The sequence below is a fragment of the Indicator indicator genome, chromosome 3 (assembly GCF_027791375.1).
Source record: "Indicator indicator isolate 239-I01 chromosome 3, UM_Iind_1.1, whole genome shotgun sequence".
In the NCBI taxonomy this organism is placed as follows: Eukaryota; Metazoa; Chordata; class Aves; order Piciformes; family Indicatoridae; genus Indicator; species Indicator indicator.
The window spans coordinates 13835349-13852626 of record NC_072012.1 but is presented as its reverse complement, the minus strand read 5'-3'; the positions used below and the strand labels follow the sequence as shown (position 1 = coordinate 13852626).

Genomic DNA, 17278 nt, shown 5'->3' with positions numbered 1-17278 from the left:
ACCAAACCCATTAATGCAGGAAATGTCTTCACAAATGTTTAACCCCCAGGTGATTTTATTCTTGTTAAAGTATTTTGCCAGTAGACACTGTACCTTTTTCCTTGAAGTGGTGTTTTCATTGCCAAATGAAGTGCCAATGCCCATGGCAACGTTGAAGTGCTACGTGCAAGAGCATCGCTGCGAGAAGCTCAGCCAGGGCTATGTAACTAGGATCGGTTCTGGGATGAGTCAGGTCCCCTGTACCACACTTTCTGTATTACTGTGCCTGGGACATGCTGTGAGATTTCTTGTTGGCAAGTCTCATTTATCAGAAATCTTTATGGTTTATGGAAAAAAACTAAGGGGTGTTAGAGCAGTTGCATTTTATGCTATTGAATGAGAACTAATTCTCTGATGAATGAATAAATGCATAGTGTTGCATTCTTCACAGTATCACTAAGCTCCTCTTTCCTCAGCTTCCTGTAGTTATTTAGTTATTTCCAATGTCTCATCCAATATTTAAACATTATATATATATATTACATACATATATATATATATATAATTTCTCCCTGCAAATAATGTGCTAAGATAGAAACACCACCTTGCACCAATTCAGTGTATGTTATTGTTGAGATGCTTCAAATATGCCTCAAGTATTGTGGCTATAAGACTGTTTCTAAATTAAAGGAATTTTTAAGTTCCTTTAATTCCTTAGGGGAATCAGAAAGGACACCTGGGAGAAGACATAAACAAAGAAAAGGGAAAGAAGCTAGGTTAAACTGGTCAAAAGTCAACTATAGTTCAGTACATACAGTGCTATCCATATTATTTTACCTTAGTCTTTTCAGCTCATCCCAGCATGGCAAGCTCAGTTTTGTAAATAGACCCTACCATAGATGTTGCCTGCAAAAAGGTGTCTGGCAAAATGCACTATCAGAAATAAATATAGTTAGGAAAAAAAGAAAATAAAAAGCCTTTGTTTTGCAGAACAGTTTCAATGCTAAATCTCAAAGTACTTTGAGTGGCTAAAGTTCTCTGATATGTATGTCTGGAGAAACTAAGACATGAGGTGATCATTCATCTATTAAAAATTAAGCCAGACCTTAGTGCTAAAGAGGAGAAGAGAACTAGATGCTGATTTTCTTGTGAAGAGCATCACATTTATCTCATTTACTCTGCGCAGCAGCGGAACCTCCAAGCTGCAAAAATGGATGAAGCTAGAAGTGTGCTAGGCGAGGGTCAAATACAAGATAAAAGCTGGTCTGTGCTCCTACAAACTTTCCATCTTGCTATTCATCTTACAGGAATACCCTGAATAGATTTGCAAGTTAAACCTGGAAAGGATTAAAACTCACAAAAGAAAGAACTTTGTTCAGCTGAATTTCGTTCACACAAGATGGGTACCAGATCTCAGTAATTTAAATGAGAGGCATTTCTTTCCCATTATACTTGCATATTAGTACTTGCTCCCATGGATTTGAAATGCAATGCAGAATAAATTAAGGTTGTCAAACACATACAAGTGTTTAAGGTCAACCAGAGAGCAAATACCTTTATAAACATTCCAGCTATAGTGGCTTTCAGCTGCAAAGTACCCAGTATACAGCTGCAATTAAAAAAAAAAAAGTTTGAAAAATTGTTGAATGATTGTTACCCTGCTGAGCAAAAGCAAATGTTGCAGACAAAGATCCTGCAGTATCTGCTTCTGCCTTCAGATGAAGAAATCTTCTCCCCACCTCATCAGAGATGAGATTATACGTCCTCTCCTATCACAGAGAAAAATCCACTCTAGCTACTGCTAGGAAACCACTACCTTTGCATATTGTTGCCTTCAGAATGCTGCAATTCTGTTCTCTCTGCTTTCTTCCTCAGTGTTCAGCTTTGATGCTCCTGCTTTTCCCATTGCATTAACTGTATCTTCAAAGCTAAGCTTTTGGATGTTTCCTACCTATGGTTTACATCTCCTAATCCTGGTCCAGAGTCTTGGAACAACCTAGCTTGCTAAGTCTTTGCTCCATCTCCTCCAATGCTTCTCCAAAATTCACATCTCCAAAGGTGTTTTGTGACTTTCTTCACTTGACTCCCTTTTCCTCAGCCACCTCAGGGTAGCAGCACTCTGTCTTATGCTACTTTTTCTTTGTGAAAGTGACAGGACCAGAGGGAATGGTTTCAAGCTGTGCTAGGGGTGGTTTAGGCTGGATATTAGGTAATATTTCTTCACTGACAGAGTTATCAGACATTGGAATGGTCTGCCCAGGGCAGTGGTGGAGTCACCATCCCTGGAGGTGTTTAAGCAGTGTGTGGACCTGGCACTTAGGGACATGGTTTAGTGTTGACCCTTCAGTGCTGGATCTTTGAAGTCTCTTCCAAGTGGATGTATTCTGTGCTTCTGTGATTCCATTCCATGCAACCCTCTTCATTTGGAAATTTTTTTCCTGCATTTACAAGGTCAGAAAAATCACCAACATGGACAACTAATTTCCATCCCACTTTTGAGAGCTCCAGTGAAAATGACCATTCTAAGGCCAGAAGCCAAATGAGAAGAGTCCTAAAGCCACGATTGAAATCATAAGAGTCCCAACAGATCTTTTTACCCTGTTACTCAATACTGGGACCTGTGCTTGTCAAGCCCTTCAATTCTTTTCGGAGAGGATATTCCCAACCCAATAAAAGGCAAGGCTGAGACAGTTCCAGGGAAAAAAAAAAAAAAAAAAAAAGGATCTAAATTTCTGTTGTTTAAAAAGCTGATTTTCTTTCTCAGGAACGTGCTTTACCCCTTAGATAAAAACACCAAAGAGGCAGGTGTTACTGAACTCACATATTTAGGTAAAAATGTAGCCAAACCTGTTCAAAACCCAAATGTCACACACCAGACCAAGACTTTTACATATGATATTCTCCAAATCAGATTCTCTCTTCTGCTATCATACCATGTGCAATAGGTGCCTTTAAAGAGGCTGAGCTCTGTGGCTTTGCCACAGAACCAGGAAGTTTATGAACACCCTGAAACAAAAGAATAAGAAAAACATTCCCCATTTTGTACACAGTGCTACACAGTGCGCTGTGCTTCAGCTAGTTTCCTTCCCTCTCTCTGCCTTAAGAAACACTCTCTCTGTTTCCTAATGCTCCCACTTCCAATTCCACATTTGCTGTCCAAGTCCCCATCGCAGCTTCCCTGCCAGGCAGGCATGAGATTTGTCTTGTCTAACTTCCTTATCTGTCAGCACTGTCTTCATAGAAACATAGAATCATAATTCTAAAATAGTTTTGGTTGGAGGAGGGCTTTAAGATCATCAAGACCACCTGTTAACCCAGCACTGCCAAATCTACCACTAAACCTTGTCCCTCAGCACCCCATTTATACAACTTTTAAATACCTCCAAGGTTGGGGCCTCCATCACTTCCCTGGGTAGCTTGTTCCAGGGATTGACAACCCTTATGGTAAAGACATTGTTCCTAAAATCCAACCCAGACCTCCCCTGGTGCAACTTGAGGCCATTTTCTCTTGTTCTATCACTTGATACTTGGGAGAAGAAACTGACTCCCATCTTGTTTCAACCTGCTTTCCTGTCCCATAAGGATGATCTCTTCTCCAAGCCTGTTTCTTTTAAATTGTGTGCTTGGTGATTCTATCTGCACTGTATTTCTGTCTCTCACATTGCAGACTCATTATTGCTCAGCTGACTTTGCAAGATAATGTCTTTGCAATCTACAGCAGAGCTAACCAAAACCTCACAGACAAATTTCCATAACCTTCAGGTCTGCAGCCCAGCCCGACAGCTGGGATCTATTGCCAGTTTACGAATCCACATAGACCATAAGTGACATTAATCAGAGAGGAAAGAGGCAGGCAGAGCTGTAGCTAGCTTGTTAACAAACCCTTTGGGAATAAATTTGGAAGTTAGAAAAAGTTCATTACCATTTCAGTCCAGTTGCTGGTATCAGTTCCTTCTCTTCACTCCTATGAGTTTCATCTTCAAGAACATGCTCTATTTAGAGAGCACGTAGTTTCAGACAGCACACAAACCCCCCAGGGCTGAATTAGCTTTTGAGGCACATCTGGAGAAATGTCTTCATTTTGTCACAGTTTGATTTCCTGGTGTCTCTGGGGGCAGGCTCTTAAGGTGTCTCTTCATTTCTGAACTGGGCAGGTGTGTGAAATGCTGGCTTCTTCCACTGCTTCTACCCAGATCTTCAGAACAGCTGGTTTCCTACTGATGCCTTCTTACTACCTCTGGAAAATGCTCCTATTTTTGTACCTTGCTGTGTTAACTTGCCATCAGAATAGCGGCAGCGCTGGTGACACACACAGCCACATGACAGAGGAAATTATGAGTTTAGGTTATCATGGCATGACTCACCCTCTGTGTTTACCTAAAAATACCTGTTAGAAATTTTCCCCATTCACTTCTTCTGGGCAAAATGGGTTGCCCTGATAGCATGTCTAACGTTGCTCTGCCAGCTCAGAAATATTCAGGAGAGCTTTGTAAGTCCTAACCCTGCCAGCACATCGATGAGCAGTTTTGTGTTGGGTCAGTAATGCACCTGAATGGGAAACCTCGGCGGAAAAGCCCAAGCACTGAAGGAACTGGTGGTGATTTAGTGAGTTTCTATCTCCTAATCCTAAATAATGATGTTAGGCGCTAAGGATAACCAAAGCCAACCTCAATAACTCCTATGTGACATCTCATAGCTTATGTGGAGGTCATAGATGTTTCAAAACACCTCAGATGGCATCAGGAACTGTTCCTTAAGTAGGAATAGCAGAAATGTCACCTATCTTGTGGCTCAAATGGCAAGACTTGCAGATCTAATAAGGCATGACAAAGTTAATTTGGAGACCACACCAGAAGGTGCAATAACTGCTTTTTAACATCCATGTTTCAAGGATGCATATCATCTGAATTATAGTATCACAGTATCACAGTATATCAGAGGTTGGAAGGGATCTCAATAGGTCATCAGGTCCAACCCCCCCTGCCAGAGCAGGATCACTTAGGGTAGTCCACACAGGAATGCATCCAGGTGGGTTTTGAAAGTCTCCAGAGAAGGAAACTCCACAACCTTTCTGGGCAGCCTGTTCCAGTGCTCTGTCACCCTCACTGTAAAGAAGTTTCTCCTCATGTTGAGGTGAAATCTTCTATGTTCAAGTTTGAACCCATTGTTCCTTGTCTTATCACTGTAAACTACTGAAAAGAGCCTGGCCCCCTCCACTTGACACCCACCCCACAGACATTTATACACATTTATGAGATCCCCTCTCAGTCTTCTCTTCTCCAGACTAAATAGCCCCAGGGATCTCAGTCTCTCTTCATAGGGGAGATGCTCAGTCCCCTAATCATCCTTATGGTTCTCCATTGGATTCTCTCCAACAGGTCTCTGTCTCTCTTGAACTGGGGAGCCCAAAATTGGATGCAGTATTCCAGGTGTGGTCTCACCAGGGCAGAGTAGAGAGGTAGAACTTCCCTCCACCTAATACCAAGGTCATGTCTCCATTCACTATGTGATAATATTCAAAACCAGTTCTAATTGACAGTCTTAATTCCCAACCAACTGCAGAACAGAAAAAAAAAAATCAAAGTTAATCTCCCCTAAAAATGTAAGGAGGTCAGAAATCTAGTCAAGGAGTAAATCTAGGAAAAATCTTTGCTTTGAGGGTGGCAAAGCACTGGTACAGGCTGCTCAGAGAGATTGTGGAGTCTCCCTCTGGATGCATTCAAAAACATGCCTGGATGTGTTCCTGGGAGATTTATTCTAGGTGGACCTGCTTTGGTGGGGGGAGGAGGGAGGTGGACTAGATGACATTTAGAGGTCCATGCCAACCCCTGCTGCTCTGTGATTCTTTGATCTATGCTGCCATTCCCCAGTTTCCTGACTTCTTCCCATTCTTCGGCTCTTTTATTATCCACACAGCAGGGATGTTATCTTTAGGGTACAAGGCATGCCATTCCTTTGAGCACAAAGACTGAATGAAGTTCTAAGGATGATTCACTCCAGAGCTCATTCTATGTAGGCAATATGGTCCAGACCTCATCAGGCCTGCTCCCTCTCTGCACCACCTCCCCATAGTATGCTGGTAGGTCCAGTGCCAGGAAACACCTCTGCACAGCTATATGCCATCACCTATGGCTCCTCAGCTTTGAGGGATACTTATTCTTCCCTGGTGGGGTTTGGAATATAACAGTTAGCTTGAACCTGTGGTACTGCTAACCATCAAAGTACAGGCTGCTCTTCTGGGACAAGCTACAGCTTCCATTCTCACATAGGCTTCACTATGTAGTCATACTCAAGAATTATTGTCTCATCTACTGCCAAAGTGCCTGCAGTCCTGGCTGATAATCAGAACTTGTTTGTACAAGTGTGGTACTTGCTGACCATTACCAGCACAGGAAGGATCCAAACATAAAGCAAGAAAGTACAGCAGTAATACCTAACAACACGTTGGGCACCTACCTGCTCTTGAAAGATAAGTAAAAGACTACTTAAAGAAAATCTCCTCTGAAGATACATAAAATTCTTAAAGGCAATGAAGAGGAGAAATGGCAATGGATATCTTAGAACGCCTGTGTTCATGCTTGGTTCCTCCCAGTGTGAAGACTAGTACAAGAACAAACCAAAAAGCTGCTGACTTCAGTGTCAAACATGTTGGTGAGGAGGTCTAGCATGGGCAAGAAGCCAATGTTTTGAAAGTTTATGAAGCATGTCCAAAAAAAAGGCAATGAAGCTGATGAAGGGTCTAGTGCACAACTCTTATGAGAAGCAGCTGAGGAAACTGGGATTGTTTAGCCTGGAGAAAAGGAGACTGAGGGGAGAGCTTCTGGCTTTCTAAAACTAACTGAAAGGAGGTTATAGTGAGGTGAGGGTCAGTCTCTTCTCCCAATTAATGAGTGATGGGACATATAGGAAATGACCTCAGGTTTATCAGAGGATATTTAGGCTGGACATTAGGAAATATTTCTTCACTGAAGGGGTTGTCAAGCCCTAGAACAGGCTGCCCAGGGGGGTGGTGTGGTCTCCGCTGCTGGAGGTATTTAAAAGATCTGTAGATGTGGTGCTGAAAGACATGGTGGGACTCAAGAATCCTTTCCAACCTGAGTTATTCTATGATTCTATGGCAGTCAATAAGGAGAAGGTTCTTGAAAATGGGAGCAAAACATTTGATGTTACAGCAAAGCATCTGGAAGTCAAGAGAGGGAAGCAAACAGAAAGTTACAATGAGAGCTAGGAAATTAATTCTTCCAAATGCTTTCTGGATCAGAGGCAGAGACTACAGTGGTTTAGATGTGAGAAGACAATAATTTGAGTGCTGTGAATGAAATCAAAAGGTTGGATCCTAGCAATTTTGTGCAAAATGCAGCTGCAAAGTGAATGAGTTGATCCAACAGCTTCAGCCTGATGGGTATTGCTCACCATCACCCACGTGCACCGTGTCTGTGCAATCCTTACCTGATGCATGCAAGTACAGAAGAACCATAATTCATTTGATCATCAAGGAAAAGAATGGTTGTTGCCCTTTATGATGAGTAGGTTAAATGCTGTGGGTTTTCTTAAGAAGTGACTAAAGAGTTGTAAGTTTGAGTGCTTTGTGCTGAGATTCAGATCTGCAGTCTGCTTCAAAGAGGCTTTTGAAGTCTCGAGGGAAACATGCTTTTAGCTTTCAGGGAAAGTGAGAGTACATGGTCTCAGCTTGCTGCTAATCTGATAACTCTTCAATTTTAATCACCCTGACAGTCTGTGGTAAACCATGTGGTTAACTATTTCGGGTACAGCCTCTCAAAGCCACAGCCTGCTGTAGTTTACAAGGACAATTCTTTGGTAACACAGAGAAACAAGGGAATTAAAATATCCCCAAGGCAGCTTAGCTGTTAGGGCACTCAATACCTCTCGTTGTTGCCTTCTTCAAACTTTGTCACTTTTACTCAGCAGCAAGATAAAGAAAAGTGGAAAGGGCAGAAAATATCAAAGGGAGAAAATGATGGGTGGCCCTGAAAGAAAAGGGCATTGCAGGACTGCTTCAGGGAGTTGCTGATTGGGTTGCTGTTGGCAAGGCATGGCTTTGTTTCCAGGAGAAGGAAACCTAGGAGTCAAGGGCAGATGCTAAATGATGAACAGCTATCAGAGATTCAAGGGCCTTTCACAGTTGTTTCTGCAGTTGCAGAATGTATTAATTATGGCTGCAGAAAAATGTGAAGATGTGATGACTGAGGGATGTGGCTTGTAATAGCTGTTACTGGTATGCATAAGCATAAAGGGCCATAGATCATGCACCCAACCATCCCAAATGCCAGCTCTGATGCAACCAGTCAGCTCTGCTTTTGAGTTTCTCAGCCTTTAGGCCTTAAAGTATCATTAAGCAGTGCCTTTATCATCTTCTGGGTCTTCAGTTCAGCTTCAGTGGGCTTTTCAAGTGCACTGAAATGATCTAAATTAATTCATTCCAACTGATTGAGAAGTATATTTAGATGTGATTTGTTGATGACACAGCACTTCACGTCCTTGTTTTGGGACAAGTTATATTTAGATTTGCAAACTTATTTCACAGTAAACTGCTCTTTGGAGTGCTCAGACAGAACTGAGTCTACTCCCCTTTCCAATGTTTGCTTCTAGATAATTGCAACTTTTAATAACTTAGTTTTGCTTTCTATGCATCACTCCATAGACTGAGGGCTGCACACTCTGGTGTGGGCAGCAGCTCTACAATATGGCCTCACAATAGGGCCACAAAAGTGGTAAGAAGGATGGAACACCTCTCTATGAAGAAAGCAAGAGAGAGTTGGGGTTGTTTAGCCTGTAGAAGAAAAGGCTTCAGGAAGACCTTATAGCAGCCTTCTAGTTCTTAAAGGAGATCTATAATGATGGGGAGAATCTTTTTCACAGGGCCTGTTGTGACAGGACAAAGGGTGATGGTTTTAAACTAAAAGAGGGAGATTTAGACTAGTAAAAAGAAGAGATTTTTTACAATGGGTGTGGTGAGACAGGGGAACAGGTTGCCCAGAGAGGTGTTAGATGCCCAATCCCAGGAAACAATCCAGGTCAGATCGGACTGGGCTCTGAGCAACCTGATCTAGTTGAAGATGTCTCTGATGAGCACAGGGAGGTTGGACTAGATGACCCTTCCCACCCAAACTGTTCTATGATTCCATGATTCTATGATTGTTTACACCTTCAATAAGAAGATGTTGGCAGTGCTTCATGTTGCTCATCTGCTGTGTGCAGAAGGAAAGGACTCAACAGCTCACATCAGGCAGATGGGCCTGATGCCTCTTGCCACCACTCCTGTCTGCTGTAGAACATCATTGCTTCAGCATCCTTTTTTCTCCAGAAGAAACACAAGAGAGTCAAATCAACAATATCTCCAAACTACAAAAGTGTAGATAAATACAGGCTTCATGTCACTTGGTGGAGACACTCCCAGGGCATTCATCTCCATCCTGAACAAATCTATACTGACCAAATCAATGGTGGCAACTAACTTCAATGTGAAGATGACTTTGGATAGTGGGATTGTTCTGAAATTAAAATAAAAAATGTTCACTTAAAAGAAATAATAGTTTTCCCAGACACTCAGAGCCTTTCCTTGGCTTAAAGACAACCAAAGAAGGTGGCTTTGCTACCCTCATGTTCCCTTCATGAGTTAGGCTTGCTTCACTGACTTCTGGATGTGATCTGGTATTGATAAGACAGAAGGATGTGGGGAGTCCTTGATGAATAAGGTAGATGCACAGGCTGTGCAGATCCTCAGGCTTTCTGATAGGGGAATGAAACTGGTGAAGGGTGTCAAAAATAAGTCTTCTGAGGAGCAGCCTTGGAAGAGAGGCTGGGGTTGTTTAGTTTGGAGAAAAAGAAGGGAAAAATTATTGCTCTCTACAACTACCTGAAAGGAGGTTGTAGTGAGGTGTGGGGTAGCCTCTTCTCACAAGTCACAACTGATAGGACAAGAGGAAATGGCATCAAATTGTGCCAGGGGAAGTTTAGGCTGGATATTAGGAAAAACTTCTGTGCCGAAAGGGTTATCAAAGAATGGAACAGGGTGCCCAGGGAAGTGGTTGAATCGCCATCCCTGGATGCATTTAAAGGCTGCCTAGATATGTTGCTCAAGGATATGGTGTAGTAGTGACCCTGGTAGAGTTAGATAATGGTTGGACTCAATGATTTTAAAGGTCTTTTCAAACCGTAGTGGTACTGCGATTCTGTTTGCAGAAAAATGCCCAGCTCTTCCAACAGCTGAGTTTGCTGATGTTACTGCTAAAGTGTATCAACTGGGGACCAGACTGTATTATGAATGTGACAGTGGCTACAAGAGAAGGAGTGGCCAACATTCAGTAATTCGGTGTCAGAGTGTAAAGCAGGGTGCTTCTTGGGACTACAAGGAATTTGAATGCATTGGTAAGTGATTATTTTCTTTTTTTCTACACCTGTAGAGGTCCATCCATCACAAAAAGTGCTCCTCCAAGGAGTTAGTCAGTGTAAGACACATCTGGGCATTGCTCTAAAAATTGTCTTTCCCACTTATCTTTGCAAATCACAACCTGGGACAATTCCATCCGGCCTCTCAAAGCCATCTCCTCTGGCTTTGCTCTGCTGTTCATCCTGCTGTAATTCAGCAAATCTAACTTCTCCCACAGATGAGAAAACTTTGTTGTCAACAGCTCCCACCACAAAGTCAGATTTTACTCAGAAGCCAGAGAGAAAAACACCCCAGAAGCAAGAAAACTTTTCAGAGTTTGACCAGAAAGATCAAGAGGTAATTGCTAAAGGTAAGAGCCAATTCCTTACTGTGACACTTCTTCCACTGATTTCCATGGAAGCAGCACAAGAATGATGAGCATTTTTTAAATTATTGTGACAGACAGAAAGAAACAATTGCTATAATATCTTGGTTGAGCAAGTGTAAGCAAATAGTAGAATCATAGAATGGTTTGGGTTGGAAGGGACCTTAAAGATCATCTAGATCAAAATGCCCCACCACGGGCAGGGCCACCTTCCACTAAACCACCAGCCTGGCCTTGAACGTCTGCAGGGAGAGGATGTCCACAGCCTCCCTGGGCAACATGTTCCAGTGTTCACCACCCTCACTGTAAAGAATTTCTTCTTAGAGTCTAGTCTAAATGTCCCCTCTTCCTGCTCAAAGCCATCATTTCTCATCCTATCACTACATGTCCCCTTAAACATCCCTTCCCAACTTTCTTGTAGTCAGATACCATAAGGCTGCTATAAGGTGTCCCCTGAGCCTTCTCTTCTCCAGGCTGAACAGCCCAAACTCTCTCAGCCTGTTCCCATAAGGGAGGTGCTCCAGCCCTCTGACCATCTTTGTAGCCCTTCTCTGGACCTGCTCCAACAGTTTGATGCCCTTCTTGTGTTGTGGCACCAGAACTGGACACAGTACTCCAAGTGGGGTCTCGTGAGAGCAGAGTAGAGGTGGGGAATCACCTCACTCATCCTGCTGGACACAAGAACAAAGAATTAGGAAGTCTTGGCCTGTCCTGATTGTCCCTATTTTGTATGAATCCAAATCATGGTGTTTCAAGAAAAAAAAGCATTAGGTGAAACCTGTCTGCTTTAACTATGTGCTGATTTTTGATCCAACAGATTTGTGTGGTCCTCCCAGGACTATTCCACATGCCTCTTTAAGCCCAAACAAAAAGTTTTATGTGGGGCAAGTGCTGCATTTCAAATGCCAGAGGGGTTATGACAAGCGACCTCCCACCTCTGGCACCCGCACCTGCAAGAAGGAAAATGGCAAAATCATCTGGACCCACCTTGACATGAGATGCACCAATGACAGCAATGAGTGGCCACCACAGACTACTGAGCTAGGTAAGATGGTTGCTATGGTATCACTTTGGTGCTATGACCTGTTCATGCAGGGTCCAGGACCTCCAATTCCTAAAGAACAACCTGCTTGGGGGTGGGGATGGAGAGATCAGTAACCTCAGGGCTCTGACACTGACAGGGGTACCATCTCTGACTGGTGAAGATGACATCTCTGGGGAGGACATAGCTGCATCCTACTTTGTCTTGGGTGTCCTTTCACACTCACTGCAAAACTGCAGGGATTTATGAGCAATAGAGCCACAGTCATACACTAAGAAGAAAACAGGAGAATAAACTCTTCTCTTTCTCATTCCTCCTGGCACTATGGGTCATCTGTTGTCACTTCACAGGTACTTCAGGAGGCATATCTAAGCATCCTTCATGAGTACTCAGGGTTTTAGGATCCAGAGTTTAGCCAGTCTACAGCTAAACCTGAGTCATGTGGCTTAGTTCTGCTGTTTTGAACAGAGGGACAGTAAAAAGCCCACTGTAAGCCTTGTGGACCCAGACTCAGCATGCACCAGTGTGGTCTGGAAGCTTGCATTTCACTGCTCAGAGAACCAGCAGGGCTCTCAAGTGAAGCTGCAGAACACCTGCCTCTTGCTTTTATGCCAAAAATAAACCCCACCTACCTTTATGGCCTCTGCCTCACACAAATTGCATACCTTTTCTGATGGCATCTCTCCTAGTTCCATAATGCTGAGTTCCATGGGCAGAGAAAACCTCTTTCCCAAGCTTCTGTGATAACACCAAAGGTCAGGATGTCAGGCAGAGCTACTGAATGTAGGAAGACTCAGTTATCCACCACCACTACAGTCATCAGGCTTTCATTACTCTCCTAAATGCCTCTGTTACAGGTGACTGTACTGGTCTGAATTTTAAAGAGGTGGGAGCAAGGTCAATGCAAAAACACTCTTCTTACCAGCAGAGAGCAGAAAGATCTAGTTTTCACCAGTACTTGACCTTTAAGGGGAAAGTAATCTTGCAGAACTGCAAACATTTACTGCACAGATGCCCATGTTTGAGCTGGGCTACCTTTCTGGCCAACAGAGGGGTGTAGATGTCGATGGCTCTGTGTTAGCTGTCCTATTTCACATCTATTTTAGCATGAGAAGAAGTGCACTTTTTAAAGGCTTGCTTCTCCTCAGTGACTACATCAGAGTCCAGATGACTATTTCAGAGACCACATCTCTGTAAGGGTGCCAGCCCTTATGACCTATACCAGGCTGTGTGGTAGAGAGGGATGGTTTGGGCAGCCCCTTTTGCCTGCAGAGTGACCTTTCAGGTGACACTTGACCATCGCTACCTCTTGTTGCTGTTCTGACCTTACTCACTGTCACTTGACATCCTCTTGTGAGTGTCAAGAGGATGTGGTCAGTCACTTTTTAGCAGTTCCCAGTGACAGGACAATGAGCAATGGGCACAGACTGGAGCACAGGAAATTCCAAGTAAATGAAAGGAAAAACTTCTTTCCTTTGAGGGTTACAGAGCACTGGAACAAGCTACCCAGAGAGGTTGTGGAGTCTTCTTCTGTGGAGAGATTCCACACCTGCCCAGATGTGATCCTGTGCAACCTGCTGTAGGTGAACCTGCTTTGGCAGGGGGCTGGACTAGGTGATCTCCAGAGTTCCTTTTCAATCCCCACCACTGTTTGATTCTGTGACATAGTGTTTTAGCATTAGGTCAGGACTTTCTCCCCTTCTTCACAGATCTGTCTGTTTCCCTGTGCTGCCTGGTTTAGCATGTTCCAGGTACAGCAGATCTAATTCTGGCTGAAGTTCAGAGCTTCCTTTTCAGGATAAAGGAGAAATTATTGAAATTTTATTTATTTATTTATTTCTCCCTTATTAAAGGAGAAATTATTTTTTTTTTGCACCAGAAAAGTTTTGGCTTACATTGCTGGGCAAAAAGAAGTCCATTTTGAAGTCATGTTTCCAAATGCTAGCTTGGCACCTTGAAAGTTATCTTTCACAATTTGTTATGAAATAAAGATCTTTGCTGGATGCCATTCCCAGGAAGACACAAGTCACTTCCAGCTCACCTGTAACAGATATAAGATCAACACTTATACAGTCATAGACTCATGGAACTTCTGTTAGAAAAGACCTTATAGATGAAGTCCAACCATTATCTAACTCTGCCAAGTCTGGTGCTAAACCATGTCTCAGCACCATGCCTGGGAGTCTTTGAAACACCTCCAAGGATGAGGGATTCAACCTCCTCCCTGGAGAGCCTATTCCAGTGTTTAAAACCTTTTCAGTGAAGAAGTTTCTTCTGATTTCCAACTTAAACCTCCCTTGGTGCAACTCAGAGTTGTTTCTTCACATCCTATCACTTGTTACTAGGGAGGAGAGACCAATCCCCACCACACTATGACCTCCTTTCAAACAGTTCTGTAGAGTGAGGTCTCCCCTGAACCTCCTTTTCTCCAGATTAAACCCATACTTCCCTCAGCTGCTCCTCATAAGACCTGTTCTCCAGACCCTTCCCCAGCTTCATTTCCCTTCTCTGGAAACACTCCAGGACTTCAATTTCTCTCTTGTGGCGAGGGGCCCACAGCAGAACACAGTATTCAGTGTGAGGCCTCACCAGTGCTGCGTACAGGGTATATTGGAAACATCTGTTGATGGCCAAGAAACCAGCATGGCTATTACTAAGGCTTCTGAGCTGTCATTCTCTACCCTCATCACAGCTTCAGTACTAGAACAAGACAGTGTTTTGCCCAACTCTGTCCTCACCACTGCTTTGATGCTTTTTGCCAGAGGAGCAAATTGATACAAAACCCAAGATTTTTCTCTCTCTTCATAGCTTCGACTCATCCATCCTTCTCCTCATCTGTGATGCTGCCAGTGACAGGTATGCCATTTTGTTAATTGGCCTCACACTTCACTCCTTCCCCCAGAGCAGTTACTTCGCCTTTCAATTTGCTGTTCTACCAAAGAGATCCATCTCTGTTACCAGAGCTAATAAAAATACTGCAAGACGTATCTGTGTCCATGTACTGGGTGAGAAGTCAGTAAAGAAAGTCTAGACAAAGACTGTTGAAGCAGTTGGGCTTTTCATAAAGAAGTTTTCAAAGACTTGTAAGGCATGTAAAAGAAAATAAATCAATCAAGAGTCTCATTTTAAAATGAAGCCTTTTTCAGATTCTTTCTGTGAGGCTTTCTGTGAATTCAGTGAATGACTTCAACAGGGAAAAAAAAAGTAAATATTTCAATGATGTATTTCTGTCACATTCTCAAAGCAGTGAAAAAAGATGGCACAAAAAACATTTCCTCATGGCTAAACTGATGCATTTAGAAGAGATTTTCTTCTCCCTCTCCCCCAGCTTTCATTCAGCCATTAGCTGCTAAAATAGAAACTGCCTCTTAGTGTGTACAGGCTTAAGACTTTGTACAAGGGCTCTTGACTCCAGCTGGAGTCTGCTGACAACTGTAGCATACATTTTAATGAGGAATCATGGACTGAGATAAAGGAAGGGAAGGAGGGCCACAAAGATGATCAGAGGATTGGAAAACCTCTGTTATGAAGACAGGATGAGAGAACTGGATTGTTCAGCCTGAAGAAGAGAGGCTCTAGGAAGGAAGATCTTATAGCAGCCTGCCAGTCCCTGAAGGGGACCTACAGGAAGGCTGAGGAGGGACTGTTTAGAAGGGCTTGTAGTGATAGGATGAGGGGCAATGGTTGCAGGGTAAATTTGGGTTAGACATTAGGAGGATGTTCTTCACAATTAGTGTAGTGAAATACTGGAATGCATTGCCTAGAGAGGCGGTGGAGGCCCCGTCCATGGAGACATGCAAGGTCAAACTCAGGTCTTGCCTGCTTCTCCCAGTTGGAGTAACTGCAATACTTAAGCTAACCGTATTGATTTTCTGGTTTAACAGCAATCTTTTTTGTTCTGTTCATCATCCCTGCTGTCTTCATGTGACTCACCAAGCAGAGAATACAGTAAGTGGGACAGAACATGGAGAGAAAATCCCTAGCAGTGGAAGAGCTATCAACCGGATCAGACCTCTCACTATCACACTGAACTTTGAATTCTTCCTCTGGTATTAAATAAATGACCCTGGATTTTGGTTTGTCTGGTTCAGATGTTAAATACTGGCACAAGAAAAGGAGGAATCACAACTTCTGAAATTGAAAAGCACTTTGTCCCAGACAATGTGGAACTGAGAATGGCAGATCAAATTATGAGTGTAAAATTAATCCCATGGGGAAATTAAGGTTAATTATGCAAATATGTTGGTTTCAGATAGATTACACAATCACTCTTTTTCTCTCTGGCCAGCCTGTGGGAAGCCTGGGGGAGCATCTGCCACCATGACCATGTAATTCTTCTTTTCTTCATCCCCCCTGATTTCTCAGACGTGTTATGACAACTTCTTACTTCAGACTTATTTTAGTCTGGCCTCCTCACTTGTTTCTATTACTACAAGGAGATGCACCAAGGCTGTTCCTTTTCACAGTCTTCTCAGCCTAGTTAAACCAAGATGTCCCTATTTGACATTTGGGAGTTCTCCTTTGCTCCTTACACTTTGCTGATCATCCCCACTTCACGTTCTCAGCTGAACAGACATTTTAATTGGAAAGGAGGAGGAGAAAACCTCATGAAACAATATCAGTAGTGGTTTCTTGCCAGTTCATGATAGCATAAAGTCCTAGCAAGTGTAGACAATGCTTTGAAACACGTTTTAGTGAAAAATGCCAACCATGGTGCAGATGTCTGGGCCACTGTGGAATTTCTGAGACTATGACAGAAGAAAAACTGTCAAGAATGACCTATATTTCACTGCTCCCATGGTGGAAGAAGTGATGGTATAGCCTATAGCAGAAGAAACGGTAACTGAGATCCTAAGTGGTGTCTTCCGAAGTACTGTGTGGTTTCTCCTAGTGAATATAGGAGCCACAGAAAACTTGCCTCTTTTTCCTGCTGGAGGAAAGACTTCTCAGGGAATTGCTGAGTTCGGATCCAAGCTCATGAATCAATGACTTGCCACATAAGAAACCAGACTGTACCAGGAGCTCTGAGACCAGCAGTAGCAAGCAAGGAGGAAGGCTGGAAAGCAGTGTGCGAAGGAGGCAGAAAATGTTACAGCTGAATTCTTCTGGGGGCAGAGTGACTTTCCACCTACAGAGTACGGGTGGAGGGGGTGCACCCCATCACTGACAGACGGTGAAAGAGTTCTGCCTGAAACTGCTTCCCCACACCACTTCTCCTCCTACCACATAGCAGATATAGCCCTGACCAGGAGCACATATGGACGACTCGCCCAAGCACAAGTTAGATAATGGCACTGTCGTTACAACCCACACACCATCTTCCCCACAAAGAGAGATAAAGGACACCTAATGTCCCCTGTCCCTTCCCTACCCAGAGAAGTCAAATGCAATCAAACTTTCCTCCTTCTCACACTGTTCTTGGAAATTAAACCTGTTTACTCCCTGCACATAAGCTGAAAATCTCACTGGACACCCTCATGGT

At 43.2% G+C, this 17278-nt stretch overlaps 1 protein-coding gene across 1 annotated transcript; it reads left to right on the top strand.

Annotated features, from left to right (window-relative positions):
• Positions 1-6521: 6521 nt before the first annotated feature.
• IL15RA (interleukin 15 receptor subunit alpha) lies at positions 6522-15724 on the top strand. The gene is made up of 6 exons (XM_054399770.1): positions 6522-6630; positions 10183-10368; positions 10587-10739; positions 11572-11799; positions 14605-14652; positions 15681-15724. Exons 1-6 carry the CDS (start codon positions 6522-6524, stop codon positions 15722-15724), a joined length of 768 nt encoding a protein of 255 aa, XP_054255745.1.
• The last annotated feature ends 1554 nt before the right edge of the window (positions 15725-17278 follow it).